Source organism: Carassius auratus, chromosome 30 (genome assembly GCF_003368295.1).
Source record: "Carassius auratus strain Wakin chromosome 30, ASM336829v1, whole genome shotgun sequence".
NCBI lineage: Eukaryota > Metazoa > Chordata > Actinopteri > Cypriniformes > Cyprinidae > Carassius > Carassius auratus.
Genome location: NC_039272.1, coordinates 9,182,457 through 9,199,610, shown reverse-complemented (window position 1 = coordinate 9,199,610; position 17,154 = coordinate 9,182,457). Strand labels below are relative to the sequence as shown.

Sequence of the window (17,154 nt, the reverse complement as noted above, 5' to 3'; positions counted from 1 at the left end):
AGTCCGACACAGACAACATTTCAGCAGGGACAGGGCAGAAGCTCCTCATCATCACAGTGTTCTCCCCTTCAACTGTCTATTATAACAGCGGTGCATTATTCTCAGCTATTCTGAAAAAATAAAACTCTTCTTTACCTCAGGTGAGATCTAATATCTCTGCTCACGACATTTCTTGGACACTTTGATCAGAGGGAAGTGCGATTACGAAATGCCACGGGAGGTGTTAAAAAGAGCCCACACAGGTGCAGGCAGCATTTTTTCCTAGGAAAGAGAGAGGAAGAGAGGGTGAGAAGGAAAAAAAAAACTGTGAGGGGGTAGTAGGGTGTTGTCCGCTCTGCCTCTTGTCAAAAACCCTTGAGAAGTAATTATTTTCCTTTCTTCTTTTTCTTGGAAAATGCTTTGCTTTTCATCATAGCACTGTGCAAAGTGTTTAACATATTCCAGTAAATCTCAGATTTTAACAAACTGCACGGCTGCTTGGAACATCCCTCTGGAGTGTTTTAATTGTTTTTAAGAGATATTCAGTCATAGCAAAGTTGAAGAGGAAAAGGAAATAATGGCTGTTTAAGAAAACATTACTTTATATTTCATCAGCCCTAACTATGCATTTTGATTAGAAAAACAGAGCCCATTCCAACAAACTGAAGAAAATATTAGTTAAATACTGTACTGTAAATCTAAAAAGTCTAATAAATGTATTAAAAGAATGTAATATAAAATGTTAAAATAAAAAAGCTTAGTAACATTTTATCCATTTAACTATCTGCCTTCATTTACTGACAGTGTGAAGTCATTTCTGCAGTGGTCAAACTGGTTTGAAAATAAGCCACACACAAGTTTTCTTTTTTTTCTTCTCTCAATGTGGTTAAAGACATCTTTGATGTTCTTGACCGTAAATTACACAATAGTGATGAAATGAGGTTGGGTGTTGTGATATTTACTGTACTGTTAGAGGTTAAGGAATGCTTTTCATCTGCCCATTTGGGCCTGGGGGATTCATTTGGGGAATGCTAGGACTCCATTCAGAGTGGTCAAGTAATTTAGCTGCAAGCAAAGATTATTACAAGCTATGGCATGGTTTAAGCCCTGTGTGATTACCGTAATCGCAGACTATAGCCACAGATAAACTATATGGAAATGATTTTTCATTATCTGTGCTGGGATATAATTAAGCAGAACCACATACCACAAACTGGTCACAATTAATGTTCAATTTTTTTTAGCTCAACTTTTGTCACAAGCAGTGACAGAAAGAGACTTAGGCTCTAATGAGCAAAGATATTAGTAGATGCCTTACATGGGGCGAAAGAAAAAAAAGAAAGAAAAAGAAAGAAAGAAAGAAAGCAAGAAAGAAAGAAAGAAAGATTTGTTGGTGCATGCAGAACAAATGATGCATGGCTTCAAAGCACTGGGTGGAGTGTAATGTGTAATTTCCACCCAAAAATGTTTATATCATTGTGATCTTAACAAGGTTTAAAAACAAACAAACATATATTCCCCTTATGTCAAGCATCATTACCCATTATGATGAGAAGCCTTGATAAGACATTAACAACAGTAAAAAAAACTAAACAAAAAAACACTCATTTGAACTCGTGGTTGCAACTCTTTAAAAGAGCTGAGAATTGTATCTATTATTAAAATGTCCATCAAAAATGTCAAAAAGTCATAAAACACATTCTTGTTTATTATTTTATTTTATCATTATCTAACTGTAAGTGTTGTTATTTCTTTCTTTTTTTTGGCTTAAAATACAGATGCTGGCTGAAGGTGTTTTAGATTATGCGGTGGTCAGAGGTGATTAGTGATTCTGAATGGATCATATACTGTGGTACAGTCAGGTCAAGGCAGGAGGTTTAGTGGTCTTTGGCGTCTCCCTGTGCTCCTGTTTGGTATCGCAGCTTGACTTGTGCCTGTATTTGTATTGAAAACGTTTATTTAATTATTGATTGTTTGTGGCACTATACATACATTGTGAATTAGGAAAATAAAAAAATAACTTATTTAATATTTTAAAATAATAAATAACAAGGGAAACTTTTTTTCTTTGCAAAGTTTGTCACTTTACAACCCATGCCCTGAACAAGAAAAAGCTGATAATCCGTGTAAAATAAATACATCACACTATGTGCTGGGCACAAAGCTTTAAATACTCTGTTTCCCGAAATTCTCATTTCAAGTTATATTAATCCCTCATTTAATTTTTATACAACAGCTAATACAACTGTTTGAAGCTCAAATGAGCACTCCTGCTAGGTCTAAAACACTGTTACCTCAGGGATGTTTTCACTGCTACAGGCTTCCTTATTTTCTATAGAGCTCCACTCTGTCAAACTGACACAATTTTGTATACAGAATTTTATTTTAGTTAGAATATGCTTCTGCCTTCATTAGACAGATTTATTTTCCTAGAGCCTAGATCTCCTAGATCTCTGGTTTAGATTAATTAATTGTTACCCGTTACATATTATTTATGTACATAAGGCATTCTTAAATAAAGACACACAGACTATACCAACAGTTAGAGAAAGCAAAGATTATTATTTACTAGTACTTAAAAAAGAAACGTTTATTAATGCATGATTTTTTTTTTTTTATCACACTCTAAAAGGCGATTCTCTTGAGTGTGCCACACACCTGCAAACACCTTTACAGTTTTCCATAAAATTCCAAAGCATTCAGTTAAGCATAGGGTTACTTTCACCGGACTGCATGTGGTTAGTGGTGCTATTTATATTTACTTGGTGTGACAGAGCAAGTGGCATAACAGTGTGAGGCTGGCAGGGCTCTTGATGACTAATTCCCATTTCTACTTGAGTGGAACAGTCTGCACATAAACCCTTGGTTCAAATCCATGCTTTGAAAAGATGTGTTTGCAGATGGTACATATTTAGCAGTAGTCTTAGAGTAAGTAAAAGTTAAGAGTTAATACACAAAAAATTAAATTTTCTTTAAGACAAAGTTACAAAGTTCAATAGATAAAGTGTAATTAACAGCAGACATAGTCACTATCCCACAGATATGGAAATTTGATATAAATTTCAATTTCTACAAATTACACAATGAATAATTGTTTTTCTAAATAAAATTAAGAAATTCAGAAAAAGTTTATAGATTATATTTGAGAACCTAAAAGGGGACTGCAGGGATAAAGGTAGTCCTTGGTTGTATTATGCTTTAAGTTTCAAAACTGGCATGACTCACGTGACCAAGCGTAAATGCTAATTATTTTAATTAGACAATTCTAATTTGATTAATTATTTACTGAACTGAAACAATCTAAATCCTATACCATCTGCAAGTGTCTTAAAGAAAAATCAAAGGAGAGCAAAAAAATCTTATTTGTCTGGATAATTGCTTGCAAATGTGGTAACATTTTATTGGAGGCTAAATACAGATAATAATTTCAGTGGTCAAAAACAATTTAACAAATGAAAGACCTGTTAAAGATTGATTCTTAGCTTGGTAATTAAAGGTTAGGAAGACAAAAATAAACAGTAGAGAAACAAGGTTATGATTAGACCTTTGAAAAGCATGATAGGCCTAAGAAGGAAGACAAGTTTGCCCTATATTTAAGACTGAATCCATTACTTCATTCAACTTGGCTTCGTCCTTAGAGTGAAAATAAATTTCAATTGAATAATATATAAGTCACAATGATGAAAATCAGCCATATGGCAGAATAAGAGTTTGTAAGAATTGTGTTGAAGACATGAATAACTTTATTAGTGCTGTGACTAATGGGTAAATCAGGATAAACCTCAGCCACAACCACAACCACAGCTGAGCTTTACCACCACCACCCACTCAAAAGGACAGACTAAACTCATGATTTACAAAGTAATATTGGACTTAACTGTATTAAGACCAATACGTTTATAATGCACATGTATGCAATATGCTATTCCGAGTAGTTTACAATTGCATATTTCTTTAAAAGATTTACAATATCATTTTAATTCCCACTGATTTGTTGAAAGGATACACAATAAATATACAATCCACTAGCCTAGGTATTTTTTTATTTGTTACATGTTCGACATTTTCTCCACATTTTGAGTAAAAATTAAATGATAAAGTAAAAGTTTTGTATATTGCTCGGTGACTGTAAATTACCAAACAAATGTAAATTGTTATCTATGAAATGTCCTCTCTACTAACACAGCGCAGGAACATTCTTGAGTGTGTCTAAGAATCCTGAAGTGTTTTCCTGTTGATTGGTATCATAAACAACCTCCATTAGTTTTTGTTTGTCACATCTAGAAAAGACGTATACATTATGTTTCAGTGAAATCAGAATGACTAGGTGATCAAATTCACTGAAAACGGCTTTTGAACGAGCAGGTGTGATGTAAAATTATATTAGTTATTTCCGATTTATTTTTGCCTTCTGTGATGTGGTGCTGCCAAACAAGTTTTCCTTTGTATTCTAAGTACAAGGTGTGCTGATATCATTGTTCAACATATTCATCTCTTTCATAATGGCTGCTAAAAGCATCAAAGCATACTGGGCTGATGGCTGCAGCTGACTATGCTCAAAATAAAGTAATGGGCTTTCTGGTTCTACTTAAGACATAATGTTTAGCCTCTGGTTATTTAGTTGTTGGCTTCAAATTTATTCAGAGACTCAAATTTAAATACTAGATGAAGTAGCTGCCAGAACACAATCCTGGAACACAAATGAGTAACAATATCCCATAGCAATTATATATATGATATGTATCTGAAAAAGACACACACACACACCAGTTTTCCTTTTTCTACAACCCACTGTTTGAGCAGACCAAAACAGATTCCCAAAATGTGTTGCATCACAGAAAAAAAAAGCTAAACAAATCACACCTGCAACCTCTGAGGACTGAACGACTGTAACCCTGGAACGACTGTAATCAGAAAGCTATTTTACAACCCATTAACATGAACTGCCCTTTGCAATTTTTTTTTTTTTTTAGTTAAGTCTGCCCTGATGCTGCACTGGAGTCAGTCTGAATAAGTAGCAGCTGTACATGACAAGGCAAAGAAAACATGCTCCGTAGCACCCTTATGTGAGTTTCCTTCCCAAGGATCATGAACTGCTCCAATGTAAACATTACAATCTTTCTTAAGCTCATCATGTGCTAAACAGGAAGTCACAGCTAATCAAGTCTTGTCTAACAAAATGCAAACAGACATTCAATGTCTTCATAAACACCTTTTAAGCATATATATAATGCTGAAAAAATACAGAAGCAAAATCATGTATACCTCTGATGTGCATTGTCTCATTTAGATAAAAGTGAGTAAAATGGCTTTTCAGTTTTAAATACTTGAGACACGTGTCAAATTATCCTCATGTAATTTATGTCCAAGTTAGCAGGATTTGAGCCGTTTGCATGGTAAACTCTCAAGTTTCCCTCTTCCTACGCTGGTGCAAACTTTGCAACTGTGTTATTCTAAGAACTCTCATCCATGACACCTGTCAGGAGACATTTTGCTGTTGTTGGCCTCATCGCTGGAAGCTTCTCCAAGACAAATATTATTCCCCCACCACTTTGCAGGACTCTACCGTTTCCCTGTACCATTTTAGCCAGGGGGGGTCAAGACGATTATGACAAGAAGCTGTAAAATGAATGGGATGCTGTAGGCTATCCAAGAAAATTACCCCCCCCAAAAAAAGAGAAGACATTTTAACTCTCAAAACATAAGCTGACCACTGTTATCTACAGCAGCACTCCAACATCATGTTTCCAGGGCAGGATCAAAGTGGATGCCATTACACCCTTTAGAGAAGGAAGATAAATGTTCAGGGAAAGCTCTTATCAAAGGCCCGGCTGTTTTAAGATTCTGATTAAAGTCCAGCAGTCCTTTTTTCATACTCCCAGTGGAAATAGGTGTACAAATATTACACTGTTTGCATTGGCCTGATAAATTTAGTAAGAATCTCCCTCAAGTTTGCCCATGAGACCTAAAAGCAGTTGTTCTGATGCATTATGTAGAGGAAAGTTCAGTGTTTTCTCTGCACTTTCTGAACCAATGTCAAATACATCCGTGGCAAAACAAAATATTCAACACTACTGGACAAAATACTGAGCTGTAAGTATGTAGATCCTACTTTTAGCTATAAAGCTGTACCTATTTAATCAAACCGGTCTATTATGGTGTTTTTCTCAGTGTTTTCAATTAGAAATGCTGAATAAACTACAATAAGTATTTTGACAGTTTAAGGGGGGAAAAAGGGAATCTAGTATCTTATGCACACAGCAGTGTCACCCCTGCTGAATGAGCACCACAGAGTGACGGCGGTCAGAATATGTTTATTTTAGCACGCCTGTCAGTCTCCTGCAAAAGATTACAGGTCTTCCGCTGTCTGAAGATGATGAACAGATTTGGGTTTGTCAGGGAGCAAAGACATGGAATGCATGGCGATATCAACATTGCCAGATGGCGGCTGGAAGTAGGAAGTTGATAGGTGAAATTCAAGAGGGCAATGATGACATTTTCGCTCTGGGGGATATAGGAGCTAAGAAAGACTTGCATAGCACCATAGGTTTGTGAATGACGGATGAACCTCAAAATATTATTAGAGGGAAAAAATTACAATAAGTAAATGTAATTAAAGGAATAGTCCACTAAAATGTAAATTTTTTATCATTTACTACCCTCATGTAGTTTTGTGTCGTTCTTTCGACTACTATATCAATTCTAATCACTATTGTGGCAAAGACAAAACACATTTCCCCAGAACATCCTCTATGCACATGAACAAAACATTACTCATGGTCATTACATTTTAGATAATACATAATTAATATAAGCATATACTAATATATAAGCATTTTCATGGCTACAATATAACTTACTTATATATGTGAAGATCTGGCTGATGAATTTTAATGTATCCAAATTCCATGTTCCACAGCAAGTATTAGGTTAAATATGTGCATTTAATACCCTTTAGTATTCTGGCAGGTGTAACAACTCTTTTTCAAGCCAAGAAGGCAATCCATCTGTGCACCTGCTATTATATAGTACAACAAAATGAAAATATGGGAAGAATTTGGCTCGCCAAGTGTTTTGAAACAGCAAGTGTTACAATAAACCAAATTCATTGGTGCGCACATGTACTATGCCAATGATTCATTGGGAGGCTGTCGCACATTGTTCCTAATACCTCTTAAGGAAAAATCTCTGCAAAGATGGAATTCCTCGAGCTTGTCAAAAAAGGCAAAGATGTAATAACATTAGCATATGGTTAGAGAAGGAGAGCGAGAAAGAGAGAGAATGAGAGGGCTTTGTGGGTGAAATAGTGTGCAGTATTTGCTCAGGTGGAATAATACACATTCAAGCATTATGTATTGAAAAAACAAAAAGGATTCCAAAGAATGTGCTTTGTGAGCTTGTGAGCCTTCTCGAGCATAATTACATTTCCCAGTTGGATGGGCAGCCATTACCAACAACAGAGGTCCATGCAAAACCCCGGCCACACGTCTGCAGTCACTGGGATGAGCTTGAATGCTTAAAGTTCTCAAGATGAAATAATTGATCGCTACAGGACAAGTATTCTCACCCAAGTAATTCCACACATCATCTATAATGTGTTTATTGCTTAGACATCTTCAGCTGCTGAAACAATGTCCAGCTTATGTTGAGCTCATTCTTGACGTGAGCACTCTACAGCATAGGTTATAAAGCTCCGGAAAGGAAAAAGAAGGCCTTGATGGAGCAGGTGTACATTCCTCAGAAAGAAGAGCCAAGAACCCTTCAGCGCAAAGAGGTTAACTGGTTCCTTACAAGTAAGAGAGCACATGTCATGTGTCATGCTGAAAAATGATGTCGGTGGATAGGAGTATCAGGAATAACAACATCACGATGTCGGAAAGTGGACTAGACAGAATTCCATTGCTGCGGCTGATAAACAAGTGCAAGGAGAGAACGTGAACTTTTGAGTATAGCATGAGTATCCCATTATGCTTCTAAACACTTAAGGTGTCTTCTGATTTATGGCGGAAGTATCAAATCAAGCTGTTATATGTTAGAAATCACAGTAAAACAGCAAGATACCACAATTCATTTAAACCGGTTAAGTAGAACCAGAGAAATTATGTTAAAGGAATATTTCACCCAAAAATGATGGTTTACCCACCCTCATGTTGGTCCAAAGCTGTATGAAAAAGAAAAAAAAACTCAGTACAAGGAAAGTCAGTGGGGTCCAATGTTGTTTTGGGAACATTTTATAAACGTGCATTATTTTTGGGTGAACTTTCACTGAATCTGTATAGAAACATGCATTTTTATCCAAGCCAAGACACTAAATGTGTTAACCAAAAACTCCTCCGCATTGTTATTCAACATTTATTACAAGTCTTTATGGAGAATCCATAAAGCAGACAAACAAAACCCAGAGACTTGAGAAATTAGATTAAGTGTATCCAATTTCATCTCCTCTAAAAATCTTCCCGCACATATTTGAGAAGATGGTCAAGCCCTTGCAGCTGTTCATTAGAGAGGCAGGCAACAGGAAACCATTTAGGATGGGTTCTTCCAGCCATGTTAGCAGGAAAAACATCATGCCATTTGTATTTTGGCAACATACCTTGATCTCTTCTCTATAGATTAAACACAAGTCCAGATATTAATCGTATTAGCTATTCAGAGTATAATGGTGTGTAAAAATAATGTGTCAATTCACAAAATGAAGAACCCTTAACAAAATACAAAGCATATCTAAATTCATTTTTACAAAGAGACTTCTTTGTCTATTCTATGAATGAGTCCAAACTTAGTGGGGTCAGATACCCCAAACCTCAACCCTTTGAAAGTCTTTGTGGGGCTTTCAAGGGGAGGTCACATGATAGCTCTGCATGACTGTTTTCTAAGGGACCTCCACCTTTGGTCAAGTGCTTTGAAACCAACATGCTATTGTTATTTTACTGGCCATGACAAGGACAAAGGGATGACTGGCCGGGACACACACTCTCACTGTAATGGTATATGGCTGGGAAATTCACTCATTTCTATGCTTCTTAATGAGATCTTTGAACTGCATGGCTGACCACAGTATATTCTATACATGAACTTATCAATACACAACTTGCTAGGTCTGGGGACAAAAAACAAGAACTTGCTTTGTATAAGAAAAACGCAAAAAAGAGGTTCACTCAGGTTTTTAATAATAATCAGCAGGAGAACGTCTATTTTATAAACAGACCTGGGTAATGCAAGCAATGTTTGCTTGAGACAACAAAATCTGTTCAACTCCAATAAAGTGCACTGAAGATATAACTGCTTTTTAGTTTGTGGAGTTAAAGATTCATTTATTTTGTTCCAATGTGCCCTTTCTAGCTCAATTTAAATGGTCCTGTGGAATGATAAATATATGGAAATATAAATATTTTACGTAGTCTCTCAAAAAAGATAATAAAATACTGTAACATGTTTAAATCATGTAGAATCCAGTATGTCACACCATAGGAAGTGTCAACAAACTACATTTAAAATAAGAATTATAATACTGCAATCAATTTAAATTTGTAAATATAAATTTGAAACCAACACAGGTTTTTATTTCCACATTACAGACACATTAGAGTGAAATGTGAGCATTTTGTGAGCATCTACAACAGTACTTTCAGACCTACCAGTAACCATGACTGATAATAAACCTGAACATATAAAGAATTTCATCTTTACGACTTACTTGGCAACTGTGGTTTGACTAGCATGTGCAACATTTCTTCTGCATAAATAAATGCATGAGGGAGAATACCACCAACCACCACCCATTAATTTATTATGTGACTGTTTATTCACATATCACCTCAAAAACATGTTCACACAATGGCAACAATATGACCGAGGTTGCAGATACTGTTCTCAGAACCACCCACGATGCACTTGGATGAATGAATTCCATCATGAAATTCAAACTCTAGAGAATGAATAGTACACAAATCAAGTCCACTGGCTTTGAAATTGAAGAGGGCATGAATGCTGACATCATTGTATCACTGGGGTAAGAGCAAAAACAAAAAGCAGTAGGGTGGGGCGGGGTTAGGGGTTAGAGCACCTTCAGTTTCAAATGTGTACCACCCAACAATGGAGCTCCTCAGGCATCCAGCACAGGTGTGACCTGGATTTGATAAAAAAAAAAACTCAACTTCTTACCCATAGTAAATAATGCCAAAGCTTTCCAGGTGCACCTTTTGTTTATGTGACTTTTGGCAGCAGGGCAACTTTCGCAACACCAAGGAGGAAAAAAGTACAATGTATGCTAGTCTGAGTGCTTTATGAGCTCAGCTGATTGAAGAGATAACACCAACCAAAGGACTCAAGAACGCCCTGCCTGGATGGTACTGATAAGAACTTAAATGACACTAGCATTTGTTTTGCCCCTCTTTTCGACCAAATCTGAGCCCATGATTAAGTTACTTGCACCTTTTTTTGGGTGAAATGCCACATCAGCAGATTAAAAGTTGGAACATTCATTGCACGCTGTGCTTAAACAACTGACACATGCAAGCCAAACAAAACTTACAGTCATTACGATATAATGGTTTCCTCTATCTATCTATCTATCTATCTATCTATCTATCTATCTATCTATCTATCTATCTATCTATCTATCTATCTATCTATCTATCTATATTTTTACATATTGCCATTAGTTTGTTAGGCATGAAATTAGTTGCAGTAGGCAAATGTACTAGGCTGATCTGATAGAAATTACAAATATTTGAATATAAAAGAATTGTTTCAAATACTTAGTGAGCAAAACTGTCTGGTTTTCTCCTTGGAGGTCCAGAAAAAAATCAAATTAAATGACTACGTCAAAGATAATCTAAGTTTTCCTTGTGTTCAAAATGTTCACCACTTTAGTGTTATAGTTCAGAGTTCACCCAAGCTTGTTTCCAATCACAGTTGTGCATTATTTATATCATCTATACTGCAACTTAGACATTCATTTTTTTATGACTTGGGAAGCCAGAAAAAAAATCAACATAATTCTGTAATTAAATTAACTGATAATTCCTAAACATAATTTGTAAAATAACAGTAAAATAGTCCTGATGTAAACTCGATGAAGATTATGAACCGTTCTTATTCATTTCCAAAGCACAACCTTTTGAGTAATTGAGGATCTGTCAGCATAACATTGCTTGATCTGGCACAGTACATTTTCACTCATATTTATGAATGCAAGAAAGAGTTTTTCTGCACTATAGGGACAACCTGTACTCTTTATATCAGCCTCAGTTATACTAGGTTATGACTCTGAATTGGGGCTTTAAAATAGCACTGTTTACAAAGTCAACAATTAGTGGGCAAGTCTGTCAGCAGTCACTGGCTCAGCTTGCCGTGTGCTCCTCATTTGATCGTAAACACACACGTCCCGCTGGGGTTAGTACAAGAGGGTCAGGTAAAACACTTGCTTTCTATCTGGTTGTGACAAGGCGAGTGCAGAAAAACATTTAGTTTCCTAGCTGGCCAGAACAAATATGAGTATAGTTTACATTCCACTTTCATTTATTTCTCTGGTCTTGAGTTGCACTGACACAGATTTATTAGAGTTCTGCAATGCTTCCACCATTTGACCCATGAAGCAGTTATAATAAATTTCTCCTGTGTAGGAGGTAAAAACCCCAAACAAGATCTTTTTATCCCAGATTTATTAAACAAAACAAGGTTCTTTTGGACAGGAGTCTCATCTATTAAGGATTTCAGAAACCATGACACATGCTGTTCAGATGTCTGTTTTGGATATTGTGATAAGGCTCTTAATTAAACTGTTATAGCACATAGATCCATGAACAATTATCATTTAGTTGAATTACGGGCATTACTTTTTTTGTTTTAAATTGTTGTCCTTCCTGGTATCATCAATTCCACAGCATGATTTCATTTCAAATTTACTAAGAACAAAATCTGGATTTCAGTCAAAACAAAAAAAAGGACTTTGCTATTGTTTCATTGTAAATTAATAATATAACTGCTTGGATAAGGAAGAAAAACCTCAACAATTTTGACCTGCAGCAATAAAAACTTGCAGATTTGGATTAGGATTTTTCCTGTTTGCAACTATGTACAAATGTGATGATTGACCAATCAAAATGTTTAAAAATGATTGAACAAGAGCAACAAATCAAAGCTAATGACCAAATACATTTAAATCAATACATCCTATTAAAGCATCTGGACTTTGTTCACAAACTGCAGCTTTTCATGTTGTTCTTTAGTATACAGTGTGCAGTACAGCAGTAGACTAGATTTTCACCAGCATCTCCAGATTTGTACCTCATCAAATTTGCTGGATTTCAAACATTAGTACTGAAAGTAGCTCCAGACAAACTGTGCGTGATTGTAAGGAGCTCTGCAGTCTACAAACACAGCAGCTACACACATGCTAGCAAGTGATGAAAGGATATATCAAATCACACAAGATGACCGTGGTAACAGACAAACAAAAATAAATAAATAAATAATTAAATTCAGTCAGTAATTGTTATAAGTCAATAAAGTCAGTGGAAATTGCTATTGGATAAAGTGAACTGCTAGAGTATGTTATTTACTGAAGTCTGGTAAAAGTTAGTCCACTTGAAAAAACTGAATTATTTATACCTACTATATTGTTTTTTCTAATGAATAGATAAAAAACATTCTCTCTGCCTATTCCCAGACTATACTCAAATGTTTTATTCATTTAAATAGCCTTGTAAAAACTAGAACAAATGAAATTGTTTGGAGAAATACAAGAGCCCAAATGCAAGGGGCCCGACCAGTGGCTCCTACTGTTTATGATGCGTCTTCTCTGAGAAAGTAGGCTGAGGTGGCAATAAAGCAAGGTACGTGAGAGAAGGGGGTAACCTTTCTGAATCTGACACAGTGTGGATTGTGTTCCCGTCCTAATGGAATTGCAGAAATATTCTGGGGGAATCCCATTACGTAGCAAAAGGAGTGCTGTAATAATGTACTCACAGTCATTGCCCCACTGCGGTTAGCCTCCTCCCGCTCCGCCAGGGCTCTCAGGAAGTTATCTTTGAGTTCCTTTCCTGTACTTGCCAGCTTCCTGGAAAAGACAACATTTAAACAGTTTGAAATGTCTCTTGTAAAAATCTCTTCCATGCCTAAACATTCGCAGTTTAGTTCATTCTCACAGGCAAACACTGATGATTACTTTTTGAAACTGACGCATTTTCATGGACCCCAAAAACTGGAGTGATTAAATACAATTCTTTCAGAAATCCACTGTATACAGAGTACAACAATATGACACAAGAACATTTTGTTTTTGGCAAATGCATCCAAATCCAGCTCTCATTTAAATTACAACTGAACTGTAAAATACACCAAACATCTACAAGCACTGTAACAGTGATACGGATTATAAAAATATCCAGAATACTGAGTTACATTTAAATTTGTAAAATAAGCTGTCGGAAAAATGTAAATAATCTAAAGGAGTGATTTCCGACAAAATTATATCTTCATAAAATAAATGATACTGCCTCCACATTTTAAAACTACTGGTAATTAATCACAGTGGAATTGCTATTGAAATCCTTGATATAATCTCTCTCACTAAGGTTTTTTTCTTTCTCTCTCTCTCTGTGTGTGCTATTTGGCCTTTTTCCATGAAAGCAAAGATTTGGAAAACTCCAGCCTGTACACCTGACATAACACTCATTGGCATTCATCTCTCAGACGTTTCACAGTGCAGTACCAGCAATAGCGCCTTGTCATCCACCCCAAATTTGCTCAACATTCATAATGTCTGGACTATACCCGCAGAATCATCTGCCTGCCAATAAACAAGTATTTGAGAACTTCAGGTTCGTAGGGAGCAAAAACAGGTGAAAAGGGCAGCAGAGATTACTTTCTCCTCGCATCACAAAAAGTTTTAACAAACTGCCTCATTTAACCTATCAAACTTGATCTGCACAAGTATGCTTGTGAGTATTTATTAACATCATAAATCTAGGTTAGGATTTATATATATAATTTTTGCAATGTGTGACTTTTAGTACAGGAGTAGCGTGAACACACAAATCTCATACGCATGAACAGGTGACCTCTAATTATGCCTATTTTTGTTATCAGTCAATGAGAAACAACTGAAATCCCAAAAGTTATGCACCTGTATTGGCTTGAAGACATAATATTCCTAATAAGACCCCGCAACCCACCTCTGCTGCTATACTCGGGTTACGGGGGGAGGTGGGGGGGCTTTTACAAACAGGCTTGCTGCTCAGAAAGGATTTAACAGACCATGATGCACTTGGGGCCCTGCTCTGTTTATTCTGGATGATGAAAAGAAACTGGGGGGAAAAGCTCTAAGTAAATGGAACACACACATGACATTTATTTTGGTCAACTACTCGGCTGCCTGTAGTTCAGAAACGTGCAGTCGGATGCCAGGCACTGTAATACTAGCATGAGAGGCCTTTGTTATAGTTCCTCAGTGAATGCGGGACAGAGGCTATAATGCCGTCAAAGTTGATCTAGGGCTCGTGCCAAGTACCATATACATAATATACATGTTTATACTTTTCAGTTGGCCAAGATTTAAAAAAAAATCCTTTCTTTGTATTGGTCTTAAGTAATATTCACATTTTCTGAGATACTGAATTGGATGTTCCTTAGTTGTCAGTTATAATCATCAAAATTAAAAGACATATGCATTTGAAATATATCAGCCTGTGTGTTATGAATGAATATAATATACAAGTTTCACTTTTTGAATGGAATTAGTGAATAAGTGAAACTTTTTGATGATATTCAAATTATATGACCAGCACCTGTATATCTATAATCTACTTCTATATGCTCAAATAATGAAAAAAAAAGGATTAGTTATTTTTGTTTGCTCTTTAAACAAATCCACACAAACAAATCTGTACATTGATTCCTACAGGTGCGACATGAAATGTAGCCTGAACATGTCAAACCACCAAAACTTGATCAGATACGTGACCACCCAATTAAGTCTAGCATCAATAAGCAGAAGTGTTAAAAAATATGACCAGCCTGTTTGAGTACATCTCAGGTATAACTTCATTGGCTATCTATTTAAAGAAAGCACAGGGTCTTCCAAGTTTTTTTTTTTTTTTTTGCGCACTCATTACTCAACACATTTGGATGACGTTACCTAGCAAGTATATGCTAACATGTCACTGTGCATCAACAATCATGGCTGTGTTGAATTAGGAAGACAATGGTTGAAATAGAAGTGCCATGAGCAAGTATAATTATAATGCAAACAGAATGAACCGTCAGTGATAGACGGCGATTTGAGAGTAACTGTGTGTGTTCTTATTATTACGTAAGATCTAATGAGAACACTTCAGGGTGGAACTCAAGCCAAACTGATCTCATTCACTTCACTGCAGACTAATGTCCTAGCACAAGTATTTTAGATTACACTCTTAAGAATAAAGGTGCTTAAAAGGTTCTTCACAACAATGCTGTAGAAATACCATTATTGGATCCAAAAAAGAACCGCTCTTTCAAGAACCATCTCTTTCTTACCTTTTTATAATCTGAAGAACCTTCCTTCACCACGAAGAAACTTTTGTGAAACAGAAAGGTTCTTCAGATGTTAAAGGTTCTTACAAAAAGGTACTTCTATGGTGACGTGAAGCACCTTTATTTTTTTGGATATAATGCAACTTTGGCATGAAATAATCTACAAAGTATTCTAAAACTGACCGTGTTTCCATCATTACATGAATTTAAGCTACTTTTAACAAGCTGTGTGTTTTACCCTTTGGTGAATTGTTTTTGTGATCTTTGATTTGTGTTTTGTGTTATGACATACACTTGTATATACCTTGTTATTTGTTGCTGCTTTCTTGGCCAGGTCACTCTTGCAAAATAGATTTTAATCTCAATGAGTTGTTTTAACCTGGTTAAATAAAGAGTGTAGTCCTGCATCGTTTAACGGACGACTGTAAAATTGACATTTTTACAGCAATTTTACAGCAATAGATATGCCTGAAAGTTTGACTAGTCCATCACCTAAAGCCTTATATCATTGTTTCATGTATTTACACACAGAAAATGAGCAATGTTTCCTTAGCAATCAACCAAGATAAGTACTAAAATTACTAAACCTAATATTTATATACAATAAATAAAAAAATAGAACAATGACAACTGCATAATTGCAGTAAGCAGTATGTCTTAATTTCCCAAATGCAAGCAAACTATTCTAGAATTCACAATGGGTTTCCATTAATTTAGTTCTTATGATGAAAAGATACTCACAGCTGTGTACTATTTGGATTCAATACGAGTGTCAAACAGATGTGTCTCAATAACATTTTTACATAGCTAATTGGAAAGTACAGATTTATTCATTTGCCAGATGCCACATAAAACATAAAAAGTTTCTAAGAAAACATAAATTATGTCTAGCTAAATTTACCAACCCGGATTCCTTACATCCGGCATACTTTTAATATTCACAAATTTATGGTATGACAGAGGAGGAGTTTGTATCTCAGGGTCTAATTGTGTTTTCTTAATCTGCACAAGGTTGTCAGAACAGATTTATGTGTAAAGTAAAAAAAAAATTATTAAAAAATAGCATGAAGTATTACTGCAAAGTCAAAATACAAGATAACATGTGTCTACAGAGCATAGATGGACTGCCAGAAATGAGGTTTTGGGGTAGAATGGTTTCTTTTGGCTTCAGCATCCTAGACACAGAGTCGCAAAGAAACCAAGCCCCCATTTTTATTGGACTATGATGAATGGCCCTTAGAGAACAAGCCTAAGTGCCCTTGAAATATGGTGTTGATGCACACAGAGGGTTTGGCTATTTACATTCAATTTAAGGGTGTTTCGGACATAAGGCATGACACTCAGCTGGTCAGCATCAAATTAAAGAAAGGGCACAATGTGTGTTTGCGCACTGGTGTGAGAAAGGTAAATTCATTGTGGTGCGTTTGCGCTTCTGTACATTTCTGAAGCATCAAAAAAGTTATGTATATACAAATAGTATGTATGTAAAGCTTTCTTAGTCTATCTTTACACGACAGCGGTGTAGTCAAAAATGGAAACGTTTTTCCTTTGCGTTTTTAAAAAGTTTCATGTATACACGACAACGTTTTCAAAACAATTTGCATTTACACATCTGTGAAAACAGCCAAAAGCGCTGTCAAACGTATGCCAGGCCAG

General features: G+C 35.8%; 1 protein-coding gene across 1 annotated transcript in view; it reads right to left on the bottom strand.

Moving 5' to 3' along the window:
- Window positions 1–17,154, bottom strand: part of cfap299 (cilia and flagella associated protein 299) — a 46,903-nt gene that overhangs the window by 16,177 nt on the left and 13,572 nt on the right. The window contains exon 3 of the mRNA XM_026211181.1: window positions 12,952–13,042. Within this exon, the coding sequence (XP_026066966.1) occupies window positions 12,952–13,042 (91 nt within the window). The remainder of the gene's footprint in view (window positions 1–12,951; window positions 13,043–17,154) is intronic.